Consider the following 17,793-nt stretch of genomic DNA (forward strand, 5'->3'; position numbering starts at 1 on the left):
CGGAAGCGATTGGGCCATGACACCGCACTGTTGGTATATTTTCAGCCAGTGACTGCAGTACTAGTCTGGACATCTGAAAATCCACGTAACTCCGTACTGACCATTCCGAAATCGACCCTACGCTCACTTGCCGAGTGGGCCGAGGGGCACGTGGCGCCTGTGGTGGAGCTGTGCTGCGGCGGGCGCGGCGGGCGCCCCGGCGCCGGGCCGTGCCGCTGGAGCGGCCAGGGCGGGCCGGGGCCCGCGAGCCGCCGCCGCCGCCGCCGCCGCCGCCGCCGCCGCCGCCGCCGCCGGCGGCCGCTGACCGCTGTCCGCTGACCCCGCCGACCCCGCCCGCGCCGCCAGCCTGGCTGGCAAGATCGTGGACACGTACCGGCTGTGCTCCGAACAGCTCTCCTCGCAGCACCACTACGACTACGGTGAGGCCGGACGTCGCCGCGCAGCTCCGGGCCGAGAGCTGGCGTGTGTGAGGGCGCCCGCGCGGCTCGCCCCGCGGTGCCTCCGTGTGGATGGGAGTAGTTCTCATATAGGGAGTAGTAGATATATGGAAGTAGATAGGGAGTAGTAGTATGAGTAGAGTAGTAGAGATAGGAGTAGTAGAGTAGAGCAGTAAAGAGTCCAACAACAGCTGTGATGCGTGTTTTGCCGACTGTGGTGTGGGATGGGATGGGATGTCCCGATGTCGTGCAGCAGCGCATGGCGTATATGCATCCCAGCACCAAGAATGCTGGCCTCAGGCAGCTGGGGCCGTGCTCTAGCTCCCGTGATGTCCAGCAGCTTTGACACTGAGGGCGGCTGAGCGGGGCCCAGACGAACTCGCTCAGTTACACAGTTAACACCTTCAGCTCGTGAGTTGTAGTGAGTGGTGCTGGTTGTAGCAAGCACATGATTATCCGTCACACAGACACAGTGCATAGGCGCCAGAGCTATCTTGTCAGCAGCATGCTCGCAGCGACTCGCCGGCTGCCAGGTGGGAACACGGCGTGCCCCAGTGCTGTGCCGGCTGCTCAGTAGTGCCGCCTCGGTCAGTCCCGGGGGTGTGCGGTCGGTCGGCGCAGGCGCCCGAGCCCCAGTACTGTGCCGGCTGCTCAGCAGTACCGGCCCGGTCAGTCCCGGGGGTGTGCGGCCGGTCGGCGCAGGCGCCCGAGCTGTCCGTGGACCGTGGTGCTGCCGCCTCTCCGCCAGGAATGCGGGCGGTCAAGGCGGTGCTGACGGCGGCCGGCAACCTCAAGCTCAAGCTGCCCGACGTCGACGAGTCGGTGCTGGTGCTGCGCGCCATCCAGGACGTCAACCTGCCCAAGTTCCTGTCGCAGGTAGGTCAGCGTGCCCGGCCGCCACCCGCCCAGCTCCGGCGGCGTCGGCTCCGAGGGTGCGTAGGTGCTGGTGCTTCGCTGCTGGCTTCTCCCCACGAGCATGCGCGGAGCAACACAAGACAGCGGTGGTCAGTGGTGCTGAAATTGCCAGCATTGTTCCCCGGCGGAGTCAGACAGCTGGAGCGGGGGCTAAACCATGACGTGACGCTGTTGCTCGGGGTTGAAACCAGCCAGGCCGTCCACTGAGGTGGCTTGTACCATCTCAACCTCGTTTTCTTTGTGCTGCCTCCTAATCCTCTTTTCAAGGTTGGGGGAGATCATGTTTGAAGATACTAAAACAAGCCTCAGAATTATCAAAAAGCTCACTTGTAACTATTGGCATGCTTTTACTTAGGAATGGCTATTTTAGGCAAGACAATTTGCCTATTTATTGAATATGCTCTTCAATACGTCATTGTTTGATTGTGTCATGCAATGTTTGTATGACGCTGAGCTGCTGTTAATCTGGCCGTGCGAAGCTGCTACACAAGCACTCACTTGTAGTACTTAAATCTCCTCAGATGTGGCCGTGGCCGTGCGGGGTGTTTGATTAACATAACATCGTTTTGTGCTCGTGCTTTGGCCGTCTCTCGTGGTGTTCTTGCATACGTACTCGTTGCTTAAATTTGTTTACTTGCTTTCACGTATTCTGTTGTGACGCTTTTCTTAAGTTATTCCATTGCAAGTCTTTCCCGTCACAGCTAGGAAGGATGTCCAACTTCTTGTGTTATTTAACACGAAAAGTGATTCGTGATTGAATCTTGCACAGCCTGCGCAACATTGGCTGAGAGCCAACCAGCGCCGTTACATTTGGAAATCACGCTAACAAACGCCAAATACGAATGATTTGTCAATTATTTCCTTCTTGGCCGTTGCGCTGCATGACGAAATGAGGGGCAGGATCTGAATGACGTTTCTACAGCATTATGCACGCCCGAATAATCTTGAAATAGTCTTCACCAAATAGTCTGCACGTCTTTACGGGCGTATGGCTCAGGAATTAGGGGGTTATAGGTCTCAAGGAAAGCAGGGATGTAGGCCCCGCTGATGAACTTCAAGGTGGTTATTTCAGCACCCCCTTTTAACAGGTAGCAAAAACGTCCTTTCAGCCAACTCAGTCACGCTTCCCTAGCTGGATTATATTAAAACGGTAACCTTGAATGGGATCTGGTTCAGATGGTAAAAAGAGGCCTATTCGTGACGGCTGCAATCGGATTGGCAAGCAAGACATTGTGTTGTGTTGCGCAAAACGCAAAGTGCCGCCGTCATCGTTGTTTTGACGCAAACAGCGTTGCGCTGGCGGCCTGATTCGTCCAGACCGGCCGTTCCTTGACGGATGATGCTGTTGGAAGGACGTGCCGCTGTTCGCCGGCATCATCAGCGACCTGTTCCCGGGCGTGGTGCTGCCCAAGCCGGACTACGAGGTACTCCTGGACGCGCTGCACGAGGCCATCGCCAGGCGTAACTTGCAGCCGGTGCCCTGGTTCATCGGTGCGTCTTTGGCCGCGAGTGTACCGCCGCGTAGACGCCGGCTGGGCTCACGTTGGGGGAGTTTGAGTGCGTCCACGTCCACTTGGTGCAGCACCACCGGCCAAGGAGGGCAGGATGGGTGTCATTTGTCGTTAATGATTTGTGTTAAATGCCGCTCATTGGCGGTTCAGCACGCGTGGGTCGATTCAGAGACTGTTGATAGTGCTGGCAGTGTAACTACGTTGGACAGACTGCTCTTGTATGGTTGTGCGTAAACTGAGGCTGGTTCGTGATAGACAGAAGAGCGATAGTAAACAGTCTGGCAGGATGATATAAGGGAAGTTCAAACGGTGGACAAGCGTCTCACCTTAAAGGCTCCACCGGAGTCAATTAAGTGCACATATCTGACACCTAGGAACCGCCAACCTTCCGCCTTACGTAACGTACTCGCCTTTAAAACGGACAGAAAAAAGCTTTAGGGGCGAGAGCCGAGTCTTTTCGACCAGACTTGCGTGCCACAGTGTCTTTCTTCGCTATCATTCTATCACTTCTCTTCGCTTCCAACTTGGCTCACAGCTTGGCTCGACGGTTATTCGATGACCGCCCCTGACTTCGATGGCTTCGGCGTGGCCAGTAAAAAGCGCCCACATCCATGAACTAACAACACTTGGTTAGCCCACGGAGCTGTGGGCTAACTAAACGTTGTACCAATCACCACCGCCGTGATCTACCGGCGCCCATTCTCCTGACAGCGTGACCCGGCTGTGAGGCATGACGCCCCCTGCGCGTGCCTCCACGCCGACCGCCGTCACAGCAGACACCGCCAGACAGCCGCCTCTCGTTTCAGATAAGATCATCCAGGTGTACGAGATGATCCTGGTGCGCCACGGTCTGATGGTGGTCGGCGACCCCATGGGCGGCAAGACGTGCGCCTACCAGGTGCGTCTCCGGCTCCCTCCGGCTCCCTCCGCCCCCCTCCGGCCCCCTCCGGCTCCCTCCGGCTCCCTCCGACTCCCTCCGGCTCGCTCTGCCGCCCGCGTGCTCGGCGGAGCCCGCTACACGCACATTACTGTGATCGTCCAGGCTCGGAGCGGCGGTAGAAGCCGTTTGAAGGGAGGACTGTGCTAGCTGGTTAGGTGATCGCTCTTCCCGCTGTGACTCCAGCCGTCGTTCGGCAGAAAACTGATGCGCGATTTGCGCTGTTCTTTGACTCAACAAAACTCGTCGTTCCGGGACAATGGCCTTCCAGCAAAACACCCGCCCGGCGCAGATATTCGGTTTAGATATCGTGAGCCTCCCGTCCAGCTTTTCCGTCTGGTTGGCTTCTTCCCTTCGCTGCACGCACGCGGCCCGGGTGCGCCTTCCCAGCACAGCAGCCTGGCCATCCCCATGCATCAGCGTCCACCGTCATTATCAGCCGGGCTCTGCGCCCGCCGACCGGCGACGTGTCGTGGCGTGACGTGGCGTGAGGTGTCGTGGTGTCGTGAGGTGACGTGACGTGACGTGTCGTGTCGTGTCGTGTCGTGTCGTGTCGTGACGTGTCGTGACGTGACGTGATGTGACGTGTCGTGAGGTGACGTGACGTGACGTGACGTGATGTGACGTGACGTGTCGTGTCGTGTCGTGTCGTGACGTGATGTGCCGTTAGGTGACGTGACGTGGTGTGACGTGACGTGACGTGACGTGATGTGACGTGACGTGTCGTGTCGTGTCGTGTCGTGTCGTGTCGTGTCGTGACGTGATGTGCCGTTAGGTGACGTGACGTGGTGTGACGTGACGTGACGTGACGTGACGTGATGTGACGTGTCGTGTCGTGTCGTGACGTAACGTGGCGTTACGTGACGTGTCGTGAGGTGACGTGACGTGTCGTGACGTGGCGTGACGTGGCGTGGCGCGGCGTGGCGTGGCGTGGCGTGGCGTGGCGTGGCGTGGCGTGGCGTGGCGTGGCGTGGCGTGGCGTGGCGTGGCGTGGCGTGGCGTGGCGTGGCGTGGCGTGGCGTGTCTCGTGTCGTGTCGTAACGTGACGTGGTGTGTCGTGTCTCGTGTCGTGTCGTGACGTGACGTGACGTGACGTCAGGTGCTGGCCGACGCGCTGACCATCATCCACGCGTCCGGCAACACAAGCATGGCCGAGAACGCCGTCCAGTACAAGATCATCAACCCGAAGGCGATCACCATGGGCCAGCTGTACGGATGTTTCGATGCCGTCTCGCACGAGTGGTCGGACGGTAAGAGTGGCGTACACCCGCGTGCTGAAGCGAGCCGGGCGAAATTCGCTCCGACAGCTCAGCGTGCCCAAACTCAGCCTTCTGATCAGCAGACCTGTTCGGTGCCTGTCGCAGCAACTGTACAAGATTGGTTGACTCGCGCAACGCAATAACGCACCCCGCTCACCGCTTGCTCCTTGTTCTGGGGCTGAAGCGTTTGTGGTGACCTTTTTCCTTTCATCTCTCGAAGGTTAATTTGGTTCCAGTATCTCGCAAACCTCATTTTGCATTTTTTCACGCGGCATTATTGTTGCGTATTTCCACGCGGCATGTCTCCAGCCTACTTTGTGTTAAGGCCGCTTGCTTACCTTGACTCTGAACGACAACACGTTGCTGACCCTGACCTGTTCAGTCGCCGTGGTTTGCCAGAGACACTATGTCACGTTCCGAGCCCCCGGGCGCCGCTGCTGAGCACGCGCGGCTTCTGCCCCTGCCGCCAGGTGTGCTGGCCAACAGCTTCCGCGACTTCGCGCAGTCGGTGACGCCCGACCGCAAGTGGATCCTGTTCGACGGCCCCGTGGACGCCGTCTGGATCGAGAACATGAACACCGTGCTGGACGACAACAAGAAGCTGTGCCTCATGTCCGGCGAGATCATTCAGGTGGCGGGGGGGGGGGGGGGGGGGAAGAGGCGTCCAGTCGCCGTGGACTGGTCTGCATGCTTGTGGCAAGAGGTGCCTTGGGTGTCGGCAACACGTGGCCGTTCAGGTAATACGTGATCGAGGAAACTACGGAAACACAGCCTTGCCGTTCGCGAGTGCCGGCAGACTGGCAGTCTGACTGGCAGTCTGATGTCAGTCTGATGCCCTTCGCCCGTCCCGTAGTCCCCTCTGTCTCCCGACTGACATGTGCCAGTGACTTCTCTCCACCCCCGAGCGCCGTGAATCTCACGACTGCCCCAGCGGCGCCGACCTCTCCGGTCGTCGGGCCCCGCTCTGGTCGCCGGTCTCCGGGTCTCGCTCCGATGCCCTGGTCTCATGTGGCCGCCGCCGCCCTCCGCAGATGAGCTCCGCCATGAACCTGATCTTCGAGCCGGCCGACCTGGAGCAGGCCTCGCCGGCCACCGTCTCCCGCTGCGGCATGATCTACCTGGAGCCGCACCAGCTGGGCTGGCGGCCCATCAAGGTGCGGCCCGGTCCGCGACGCGGCCGGGCCGCGGTCCGACGCCCCCCCCCCCCCGCCCGCACGGTCCGGTGCCGCCCTGCGACGGACGCTGGTGCGGTGCGGTACCGGACTAGGATGGTCCGGTGCCGACCTGTGACAGACGCTGGTGCGGTGCGGTACCGGACTAGGATGGTCCGGCGCCGACCTGTGACGGACGCTGGTGCGGTGCGGTACCGGACTAGGATGGTCCGGTGCCGACCTGTGACGGACGCTGGTGCGGTGCGGTACCGGACTAGGATGGTCCAGTGCCGACCTGTGACGGACGCTGGTGCGGTTGCGGTACCGGACTAGGATGGTCCAGTGCCGACCTGTGACGGACGCTGGTGCGGTGCGGTACCGGACTAGGATGGTCCGGTGCCGACCTGTGACGGACGCTGGTTGCGGTGCGGTACCGGACTAGGATGGTCCAGTGCCGACCTGTGACGGACGCTGGTGCGGTGCGGTACCGGACTAGGATGGTCCAGTGCCGACCTGTGACGGACGCTGGTGCGGTGCGGTACCGGACTAGGATGGTCCAGTGCCGACCTGTGACGGACGCTGGTGCGGTGCGGTACCGGACTAGGATGGTCCAGTGCCGACTTGTGACGGACGCTGGTGCGGTGCGGTACCGGACTAGGATGGTCCAGTGCCGACCTGTAACGGACGCTGGTGCGGTGCGGTGCCGGCCTAGGATGGTCTGGTGCCGACCTGTGACGGACGCTGGTGCGGTGCGGTACCGGACTAGGATGGTCCGGTGCCGACCTGTGACGGACGCTGGTGCGGTGCGGTACCGGACTAGGATGGTCCATGTGCCGACTTGTGACGGACGCTGGTGCGGTGCGGTACCGGCCTAGGATGGTCTGGTGCCGACCTGTAACGGACGCTGGTGCGGTGCGGTACCGGCCTAGGATGGTCTGGTGCCGACCTGTGACGGACGCTGGTGCGGTGCGGTACCGGACTAGGATGGTCCGGTGCCGACCTGTGACGGACGCTGGTGCGGTGCGGTGTCGGACTAGGATGGTCCGGTGCCGACCTGTGACGGACGCTGGTGCGGTGCGGTACCGGACTAGGACGGTCCAGTGCCGACCTGTGACGGACGCTGGTGCGGTGCGGTACCGGACTAGGATGGTCTGGTGCCGACCTGTGACGGACGCTGGTGCGGTGCGGTACCGGACTAGGATGGTCCGGTGCCGACCTGTGACAGACGCTGGTGCGGTGCGGTGCCGGACTAGGATGGTCCAGTGCCGACTTGTGACGGACGCTGGTGCGGTGCGGTACCGGACTAGGATGGTCCAGTGCCGACCTGTGACGGACGCTGGTGCGGTGCGGTGCCGGCCTAGGATGGTCCAGTGCCGACCTGTGACGGACGCTGGTGCGGTCCGGTACCTTCTGCCGTGATATAGCCCGGCGCCGTACTCTGATGCAGAGTGGTACGCGCCCAGGCGCCAGTGCGCGGCTCGGTTACGGGCTGTCGCCGCCAGAGGCGTTAGTGTCGCTGCTTGTGCCGCGCAGGCTCTGCCGGGTTTATCCCGCGGGTCGCAGGGCACAGGCACTTCTGAAACGAGTGCCGATGGCTTCGCGAATGCATTCTGGCCGCCAGTCTGACTGCCAGTCTGGCTGCCAATCAGTTTGGCAGTCTGACCGCAGAAAAAAACATCGCAAAGCCGGGAGCGAATCTCGAAACTATGATACTTCAGTCAGGCGTCCCCCGGCTCGCCGCCGCCTGGCCGCGGTACCCTCCGAAGCACGCTCTCCATGCTCCCACACACCGTGCCCCAGCCTCGTGTGAACGCGCTGACGCCACCCGCCACAGGACTCGTACCTGACCACGCTGCCCGAGGCCATCACCGACGAGCTGAGGGCCAGCATCGACGACATGTTCGAGTGGTTGGTGGACCCGCTGCTGCGGTTCCTCAAGCACCAGGCCAAGGTGTTCATGCGGACGTCGGACCTGCACCTCGTCTGGGTAAGCAGCTGACCGGCGGCGGCGGCGGTGGTGGCTCCAGTCCTGGGGTCGGTACGGGAGCACGCCTGTCAGGTGGATCCGGTTGGAGTGGAACATGGATGTCAGGTGGACCCAGTTGGGGTGGAACATGGATGTCAGGTGGACCCGGTTGGGGTGGAACATGGATGTCAGGTGGACCCGGTTGGGGTGGAACATGGATGTCAGGTGGACCCAGTTGGGGTGGAACATGGATGTCAGGTGGACCCAGTTGAGGTGGAACATGGATGTCAAGTTGGACCCAGTTGGGGTGGAATATGGATGTCAGGTGGACCCGGTTGGGGTGGGGCATGGATGTCGGGTGGACCCGGTTGGGGTGGGGCATGGATGTCGGGTGGACCCGGTTGGGGTGGAACATCGATGTCAGGTGGACCCGCTTGGTGTGGAATATGGATGTCAGGTGGACCCGGTTGGGGTAGAACATGAATATCAGGTGGACCCGGTTGGGGTGGAACATGAATGTCAGGTGGACCCGGTTGGGGGAATGGATGTCAGGTGGACCCGGTTGGGGGGAGGAAGGGAGGTCGGTAGGTGACGCCACGATTCTCAACGGGCCACCCGCTCAGAATCGTCAAAAATCCAAAGCCAGGGTCGCTGTGTAGTTGACTGCCCAAAGCCGGGGTCGTTAAGTAGCTGCTCCGGGCGTGATGAATTAACGCTGGTTGTCATATTGAAGAGGGGGGGGGGGGGGGGGGGGAGACGCCTTTCAATAGCAGACGGCCTCATGCCTGCGGCTCTGTATCCTCACGCAACCTGACCAGAAGACCGGCACCTTCACCATTGCGCTACACTCCCGGCACGTGTCAGCTGCAAAGCTCTGAAGCAGACCCCGCTGCTGGCTGTCTGACGGGGTATGCGCGCCGGCAGTGTTTCACCAAGCTGTACACGTGCATGCTGGACGAGATAGCCGAGTCCACACAGCCCGGCAAGGACCCGATCCACCCCAACAACTTGACCAACTGGGTCCAGGTCAGTAACGGAGGCGGGCCTCGGCTAACGCAGGCGGGCCTAACCTGCCCGCCTCGGTCGGTCGATGATGTGCTCGAGCCGGGTGTCGCAGCTTAGGTTACAGGGCCTGCGCGTGTTCTGCCAGCCCTGGTCGATTGGTGCTCTGTTCTAGCCGGGTGTCGTGGCGTCTGTTACAAGGCCTGTTCACGTTCTGCCTTCCCTGGTCTGTCTGTGCTGTGTTCGAGCCGGGTGTCGTGGCGTCTGTTACAGGGCCTGTTCGTGTTCTGTCTTCCCTGCGGGAGCCGGGTGTCGTGGCGTCTGTTACAGGGCCTGTTCACGTTCTGCCTTTCCTGGTCTGTCTGTGCTGTGTTCGAGCCGGGTGTCGTGGCGTCTGTTACAGGGCCTGTTCGTGCTCTGCCTACCCTGCTGGAGCCGAGTGTCGTGGCGTCTGTTACAAGGCCTGTTCGTGCTCTGCCTACCCTGCTGGAGCCGAGTGTCGTGGCGTATGTTACAGGGCCTGTTCGTGTTCTGTCTGCCCTGCTGGAGCCGGTTGTCGTGGCGTCTGTTACAGGGCCTGTTCGTGCTCTGCCTACCCTGCTGGAGCCGGGTGTCGTGGCGTCTGTTACAGGGCCTGTTCGTGTTCTGCCTGCCCTGGTCGATCGGCGCTCTGATGACTACTGAGAGCAGAGTCGCGTTCGACGCGCTGCTCCGGGACATTCTGCTGGGCACCAACAAGGAGTACCCCAAGCCCAAGTCCTTCAAGCTCGGCAAGGGGTGAGTCGCCGGCCAGACGGCAGGCCGACACGGCCGTACAGCCAGCCCCGCACCATTGCCGGCGGGAGGGCGGTCCACTATTGGCGGCGGGGGGGCTGTCCACCATTGCTGGCGGGAGGGCGGTCCACTATTGCCGGCGGGAGGGCGGTCCACTGTTGCCGGCGGGGGTGGGGGGGGGGGGGGGGGGCGGTCCACTGTTACCGGCGGGAGGGCGGTCCACTGTTGCCGGCGGGAGGGCGGTCCACTATTGGCGGCGGGAGGGCTGTCCACCATTGCTGGCGGGAGGGCGGTCCACTATTGCCGGCGGGAGGGCGGTCCACTGTTGCCGGCGGGGGGGGGGGGGGGGGGGGGGGCGGTCCACTGTTGCCGGCGGGAGGGCGGTCCACCATTGCTGGCGGAAGGGCGGTCCACTATTGCCGGCGGGAGGGCGGTCCACTATTGGCGGCGGGAGGGCTGTCCACCATTGCTGGCGGGAGGGCGGTCCACTATTGCCGGCGGGAGGGCGGTCCACTATTGGCGGCGGGAGGGCTGTCCACCATTGCTGGCGGGAGGGCGGTCCACTATTGCTGGCGGGAGGGCGGTCCACTATTGGCGGCGGGAGGGCTGTCCACCATTGCCGGCGGGAGGGCTGTCCACCATTGCTGGCGGGAGGGCTGTCCACCATTGCTGGCGGGAGGGCGGTCCACTATTGCCGGCGGGAGGGCGGTCCACTGTTGCCGGCGGGGGGGGGGGGGGCGGTCCACTGTTGCCGGCGGGAGGGCGGTCGGCGCCGGCGAGCCGCGTGCTACCGTCTCGCAAACATGACGCCCCGCTGCGCGGGCGCACAGCAGCCGCCGGCCGAGCGAGCCGGCGGACAGACTGCGGCCGGTGCCGGAGACTGCGTCCGCAGCCGAGAATGCACTGCTGATGAAAGGTGTCTTGTGCCGACCGTAGCGTGTCCAGTGCGCGGCTCGGGAACAGCGCTGTGTGTTCGACCGTCCGCCGCACTTGGACAGCGGTCCGCTGTGCGCTGTGGCGCTCGCGTCTCTCGCGGTCTGCTGTGCGCTGTGGCGCTCGCGTCTCTCGCGGTCTGCTGTGCGCTGTGGCGCTCGCGTCGCTCGCGGTCCGCTGAGGTCCCGCTGCCTGGATGGCGAGCCGACGTCCGCCGCAGCGCGCTCCACAGCCACCTGCTGTCGGGAGAGAGGCCCGACAGTGTCGCGTGAGTGTCGGGGGTGGGGGGGGGGGGGGGGGGGGATGCAGGACTGATGCAGAGCTTAGCGTGTCCCGCTCGAGATCGGATGACGACGCGCGCTGCCTCTCGTCTCCCGCAGCCAGCTCTGCCCCGAGAGCGGCCTCCTGTACGACTTCATGTACGAGAAGCGCGACACAGGCCGATGGGTGCGCTGGATCGACACGGTCGACAAGGAGCAGCTGCAGATCCCGGCCAACGCCAAGGTAGGGCCCGCCGGGGCCGGCCTTCCCGGCTGCCGCCGGAGCCAGCGGCCGGCCACCCGCGCCCGGCCGGCCGCCGCTGGGGATAGTCAGCCCGGCCAGAAAACCTGGCTGTTGTGGCAGCACGTCCTCCGCGTGAGATGTTCAAAACGGCTTCCAATCCCAATGGCACGTCCTGGGCGGCCGTGACCGTTCATGACGTGACAGAGTCGGCTGACGCACTGCCAACGTGCGTGAGCGCGTCCGCAGCCGATCGCGGCCGACGCCGGCTAACCGGCGGCCCGGCCGCGTCCGGCGCCAGGTGAGCGAGCTGACCGTGGCCACGGACGAGACGGCGCGCCAGTCGTTCCTGCTCGACACGTACCTGGCGCACGGCGTGCCCGTGCTGATGGTGGGCCCCACCGGCACCGGCAAGTCGGCCATCGCCAACAGCTTCCTGGCGCAGCTGCCGCGCGAGCGCTACGTGCTCAACATGATCAGCTTCTCGGCGCGCACTTCGGCCGGCCAGACGCAGGACATCGTCATGAGCAAGCTGGACAGGTGAGGGCGGCGCTGGGGACTGTGGTGACGTCCGGGCTGGCCAGGGGGCTGGGCGGTCAGTCCAGACGAGGAGGACAGGTGAGGAGGACAGGCGAGAGCGGCGCTGGGGACTGTGGTGACGTCCAGACTGGCCAGGGGGCTGGGCGGTCAGTCCAGACGAGGAGGACAGGTGAGGAGGACAGGCGAGAGCGGCGCTGGGGACTGTGGTGACGTCCAGACCGACCAGGGGGCTGGGCGGTCAGTCCAGACGAGGAGGACAGGTGAGAGATGGGCGGTCAGTCCAGACGAGGAGGACAGGTGAGAGATGGGCGTTCAGTCCAGACGAGGAGGACAGGTGACGAGGACAGGTGAGAGCGAGACTGGCGGCTGTGGTCACGTCCGGGCTGGACATGTGGTCACGTCCGGGCTGGACATGTGGTCACGTCCGGGCTGGACACTGGCGGCTGTGGTCACGTCCGGGCTGTGGTCACGTCCGGGCTGCTCGTCCAGCCCAGGCGAGGAGGACAGCTGAGGAGGAGGCGCCAGTCAGGTGGTGGCGCTGGCGGGACCGGGGGCCCGTTAGGCTGCGGCACAGCGGCGCGCGAGAGTATTGCCTCCACGCTGGACTGGCGAACAGTGAGCCGCAGCATGCCCACGGGGTCGCGCAGTACGCCGCAGGTGGCTGTCACAGCTGTAACGTCATGCAGAAAGGCGCGTCGCAGCTTGCCAGCCACATCGGTCTTGGTGTTTGGCTGCTCACACCTGCTCTCCGGACGCCCTTGTCCAGCGCTCGCTGTCCTCGCTCAGCTTCCCTCTCATCATTTTTGCTGCCTGCCCGTCAGGCTGGGTTTGGCGCCTCACCGTTTCCCTTATTTGCCTGTCTGGCGTCTGTCTGAACCCGCCGTTTCCCCCTCTGGCCGCCAGGCGGCGGAAGGGCGTGTTCGGCCCCGTGATGGGCCGCAAGTGCGTCGTGTTCGTCGACGACCTCAACATGCCGCAGAAGGAGAAGTACGGCGCGCAGCCGCCGGTTGAGCTGCTGCGCCAGTGGATCGACCACGGCCACTGGTACGACAAGAAGGACACCTCCACGCTGAAGCTCATCGACGTGGTAAGTGGCAGCACCGGCGCTGCTGGACAGGCTTGCGACCCCAGATACCGCGCGTCTATGTTGCTTTTCGGTCGTTCTGGTCGTGAATTGTCGCGCGGGTGGGGGCGGGGGAGGAGAGTGGGCGAAGGGAGGACATTTTGAACCCCGAAGGTTTTCCCAAAATGACTTTCGGAGGCGGGGCTCAATCGTGCCAAGCCTTGCACAGCTGTGGCCAATTGAATAGCTGATCTCTTGGTGTACAAATTATATGTGCCTTGTAAGGTTGCTGATACATGGCGGGCCAAATGCAGGCCGTGGCTCTCAGCGAAAGGCATTCGTAGATAATCGTCCGGCCTGATCGGGCATCGGAATGTGAGACAAAGCCATACAAGCCTGAAGTAGGTTCTTAGGCAAAGAAACATTTGAATTTAGAATCACAAATTCCATTGGCTTAAGGTCAGGTTTGAAGGCCGGGCCGAGGTCTAAACCAGCCCGTTTTTTACTCAAAAGATTGTTGTATGAGGTAGTTTCTGGTCCTCATTTCGAATCTATTACAGGAAACGCAACAGCCATATTGCATGGACATCTTAGAGGTCAGAGTAGGTCACTAACCTTAAATGACCCAGGTCGACATTGTGTTTCTAAAAGCATACCGCCTAGCGTAATTCTTGACACTTATTCAAATGACAAATTGGAAGTAATCCGTAGTTTTTTGGCACCTTGACCTGTAAAGGTCACACAAGGTCATTGACGTCAAAATGAAAACCAGTAGAGTTTGATCTTGTTTGACCTTATTTTACCGCAAGGTCTTGACCTAGGAACTACAAATTTTTGTCACAAGTGAGTTCACACACGGGCTAACTAACTCCGCGACTTTAGTGTCCCTAGCTCTCTTAGGTTTTGAAATCTCAATGGATGAAATTGAGCCCCCGAGCCCGGGGTATTCAACCGGCCACCTGTGCGCGTGTTAAGCTTAGTTTAAACTGTTTGAGTCTGCGACGCCATAACATTTTCACCTGTCTCGTACCGACCTGAGCTGTCCATTTGAGATGTACGTAAGTGTAGGGTCGGGTTGGTTCTAGGCTGATCTATTTGAGGTGCGTGCTGTGACGTAAATGCTGGTAGCCCCATGTGGCGTTCTAGTGACCCTGCTGATCTGTTGAGTTATGACATACCGACTTGGTATGTGATATCGGCATCGATATCGACATCGATATCGATATCGATATCGATATCCGGTGATATCTAATGATTGGTTAGCCCGTTGGTGAATAGCACTGGCACTTGATGGCTGTGGTGCGTTGCTCCGAAAGCCCGATCACCTCATTGTGTCGTATTTATTATTGTACATGACGCGGCAAACAGGTAATTCTGCGGCGGGGGTTCTTCTGCGCGTAATCCTCCGCATACTTGGCGTTGCTGCGCACACCCTGACTGCTCTTCTGACCTGCGACCCCGCTCTGCTGAACGCTCACCCCAGCGGTGTCACCTGATCTCCGACCTCGCTCGCCGCCGCGTCTGACCTCCGACCCCGCTCTGCCGAACCCTGACCCCAGCGGTGCCCCCTGATCTCCGACCTCGCTCGCCGCCGCGTCTGACCCCTGACCTCTCTCGCTGTCCTAGCCGGCCACTCATGTCGGCCATCCCCGCGGTGCCCAAAACCACTCAGCCGACCCCTGACCTGTGCCCTCGTCCCCTGACCTGACCTCTGGCCGTCCCCGTCAGCTGTTTGTGTCGGCCATGGGCCCTCCGGGCGGCGGCCGAAACGACGTGACGGGCCGGTTCGTGCGCCACTTGAACGTCATCGGCATCGACGAGTTCCGCGACGAGGTGCTCAACAAGATCTTCGGCGCCATCGTCGACTGGCACTTCGCCAAGGGCTTCGACACGGCAGTGGCCCGCTTCGGCAGGGTGAGGACGGCGGTGGGAGGGGGGGGGGACCAACCAGGGGGGGGGACCACCAAACCAACATCACCCAGCAGGGCTGGGTGATGTTGGTCTGGGTGGGGGGTCTTTGAGATGTGGTGTGACAGCGTGGGAATGGCTGGTGTTGTGAGTCGGGCTGGGAGGGGCGTGTGGAGTCTGTAAGAGGCCCGGATGGTGACGAGGGGCACGGAGAGGCTAGGCGCCCGTAAAGCATGAACGAGGCAAGTGCCGACTGAATTAAAGACGCGGGTAGCTGATCCATCGCTCCACCTAGCCCGGCCCACTTTCTTAGAGACCAGTGACCAAGGTCTGACATACTGTCTGCCCCTCACCTTTGGTGGTCGTCTGGCCCGGCTTGTGACCCAGCTTCTGATGCTCTACTCCGACCACGCTGACCGCCCCACTACCCGCTCCACCACCAAGTCCACCGCGTGAACCTCATCATCTCCGCCCCGGCTTCCTGGCCCGCTCTTCGACGCACTGGCTCATCTCACCCGTCCCGACCCGCTACGACCCCTGACCGACCCTGTGACCCGGCGTCCGGCCGCGCTCTGACCCCGCCAGACGCTGGTGGAGGCCACGCGGACGGTGTACGCGGCGATGGTGAGCACGTTCCTGCCGACGCCGGCCAAGTCGCACTACGTGTTCAACCTGCGTGACATGGCGCGTGTCATCCGGGGCGTGCTGCTGGTGCCGTGCGCCCAGCTGCCCGACGCCGCCAAGCTGGTCCGGCTCTGGGTGCACGAGGTGTACCGCGTCTTCTGCGACCGGCTGGTGGAGGACCAGGACAGGTCAGTTGGGGTCAGGTCCGGGTCAAGGGGTCAGGTCACCTGGTGACCTGGCGTGCGGAGGTGGAGGATCAGGTCAGGTCAGTCGAGGTCAGGTCCGGGTCAGAGGGGGTTAGGTCACCTGGTGGCCTGGCGTGCTGGGATGGAGGGTCGCGTCAGGTCAGTCGGGGTCAGGCCCGGGTCATGGTGTTAGGTCACCTGGTGACACGGGTCACGGGTCTGTGGGGCCAGATCACGGGGCAAGCGGAGAATGCCAGAAGGCCTTTAACACACGCGTGAAAAGCTGGCTTCTGTCTGACGCAGCCAAGTGCTGACGAAGCTAGCGAAATAGGACTGGGTGAGCATTGGTTCCAACCCAGTCAACCCAGGTTCGAGCGTGCCTTGCGCTTCCCGCCAAGATCAGGTAAGGCCAATCGCAGTCACAGACGCCCAGGTGGGCATCTGTACGTATTACGGTAAACGACATCGAATCAGATCCTTCACGGCCCCTGCAGCCATTCCTCACCAGCTGTGAGAGACTGACACCGATCGTGGCCGTGTACCGGGCGCCAGCAGCGCACCGTTCAGAGGTTGGCTGGCCGTCGATCCGGCTGGGTCAGGCTCCGGCAGCCGCGGGCCGGACGCGTGACCTCCGGGACGGGAGAGCGCCCGCTCCACCCACCTCACAGGTCACGTGTGGGATCAGGGCGTGACCTCCGGGACAGCAGAGCACCCGCTCCACCTACCTCACAGGTCACGTGTGGGATCAGAGCGTGACCTCCGGGACAGCAGAGCACCCGCTCCACCCACCTCACCGGTCACGTGTGGGATCAGAGCGTGACCTCCGGGACGGGAGAGCGCCCGCTCCATCCACCTCACAGGTCACGTGTGGGATCAGGGCGTGACCTCCGGGACGGGAGAGCGCCCGCCCCACCTACCTCACCGGTCACGTGTGGGATCAGGGCGTGACCTCCGGGACGGGAGAGCGCCCGCTCCACCCACCTCACAGGTCACGTGTGGGATCAGGGCGTGACCTCCGGGACAGCAGAGCACCCGCTCCACCTACCTCACCGGTCACGTGTGGGATCAGGGCGTGACCTCCGGGACGGGAGAGCGCCCGCTCCACCTACCTCACCGGTCACGTGTGGGATCAGGGCGTGACCTCCGGGACAGCAGAGCACCCGCTCCACCTACCTCACCGGTCACGTGTGGGATCAGAGCGCGACCTCCGGGACAGCAGAGCACCCGCTCCACCTACCCCACCGGTCACGTGTGGGGCCAGAGCGAGCGAGGGAGCTCCACCTGGCGGACGCGGGGTTTCGCACTGGACAAGCTCTGGTGCGGGCCACTTCAGACGTGCGGCAGGGGATGTCGGAGGACATTGCGCTCCGTGATAGGCAGGAGGCATGTTCAGATTTTTGAGCGAACGCCTCAGCACACTACGGCTGGGATAGGGGATTTCGTGGCCGGAGATAAACTTGAGGCGTAGTGGAAACATGTGCATTACCGCTTTATGAGCATTCATACACCACATTCGTATGCACACATTCGTTTTATTCATTCTTTCTTGTTCGCTTACCTTCTCACTCTTAGCGATTGATATTGGCCGAAAAAGCTCAACCCAATTTAAAAGTACACGGCTGAGACGCGTTCACAAGCTGTCCCATTTGTAAAACACAGCGATCATCGTCACAAAGCTATGATGAGCTCGGCGTGCTGGTCTGTTACACAGAACGGCCACACACCGCTAGATGAAACTGTAAAGCGGGCTGTACAGCATCCTTCAGCGTGAGATGCCCACTGCGCATCTGCGTTCGTTATGCAGTCCCGCTGACCCGCTGGAGAACATTTGTATCCTGCTCCGTTGTGCTGTTGTCCGCTCGTGACAATTGGCGTGTCTCGTTCGCCTTCCTGCGCTTGGACCAGAACGGTGACGATACAAGTGGCTTCGTCTCACTTTGCCGATGTACGTCGTGTTACTGACGCTCCCAGACTAGTGAGGGGCGCAGCGAACCACTAGCACCCGTTAAACTGACTCCCGTAAGGGTGTAAACTGACACCGAGGGGTGTAATGAGCTACCGACACTCCTACAGACCACGGAAGGGCG

At 62.1% G+C, this 17,793-nt stretch overlaps 1 protein-coding gene across 1 annotated transcript in view; it reads left to right on the forward strand.

Annotated features, from left to right (window-relative positions):
* LOC119095230 (dynein heavy chain 3, axonemal) overlaps positions 1-16,654 on the forward strand; it is a 31,261-nt gene extending 14,607 nt beyond the window's left edge. Inside the window, exons 16-31 of the mRNA XM_037218099.1 lie at positions 346-419; positions 1,186-1,313; positions 2,705-2,843; positions 3,670-3,761; positions 4,900-5,050; positions 5,530-5,690; positions 6,091-6,213; positions 8,045-8,197; positions 9,101-9,202; positions 9,810-9,955; positions 11,266-11,389; positions 11,688-11,926; positions 12,830-13,013; positions 14,718-14,903; positions 15,483-15,709; positions 16,648-16,654. Of these exons, the coding sequence (XP_037073994.1) occupies positions 346-419; positions 1,186-1,313; positions 2,705-2,843; positions 3,670-3,761; positions 4,900-5,050; positions 5,530-5,690; positions 6,091-6,213; positions 8,045-8,197; positions 9,101-9,202; positions 9,810-9,955; positions 11,266-11,389; positions 11,688-11,926; positions 12,830-13,013; positions 14,718-14,903; positions 15,483-15,709; positions 16,648-16,654 (2,236 nt within the window). The remainder of the gene's footprint in view (positions 1-345; positions 420-1,185; positions 1,314-2,704; positions 2,844-3,669; positions 3,762-4,899; positions 5,051-5,529; positions 5,691-6,090; positions 6,214-8,044; positions 8,198-9,100; positions 9,203-9,809; positions 9,956-11,265; positions 11,390-11,687; positions 11,927-12,829; positions 13,014-14,717; positions 14,904-15,482; positions 15,710-16,647) is intronic.
* The last annotated feature ends 1,139 nt before the right edge of the window (positions 16,655-17,793 follow it).

Source organism: Pollicipes pollicipes, unplaced genomic scaffold (genome assembly GCF_011947565.3).
Source record: "Pollicipes pollicipes isolate AB1234 unplaced genomic scaffold, Ppol_2.1 Scaffold_4219;HRSCAF=4965_pilon_pilon_pilon, whole genome shotgun sequence".
NCBI lineage: Eukaryota > Metazoa > Arthropoda > Thecostraca > Pollicipedomorpha > Pollicipedidae > Pollicipes > Pollicipes pollicipes.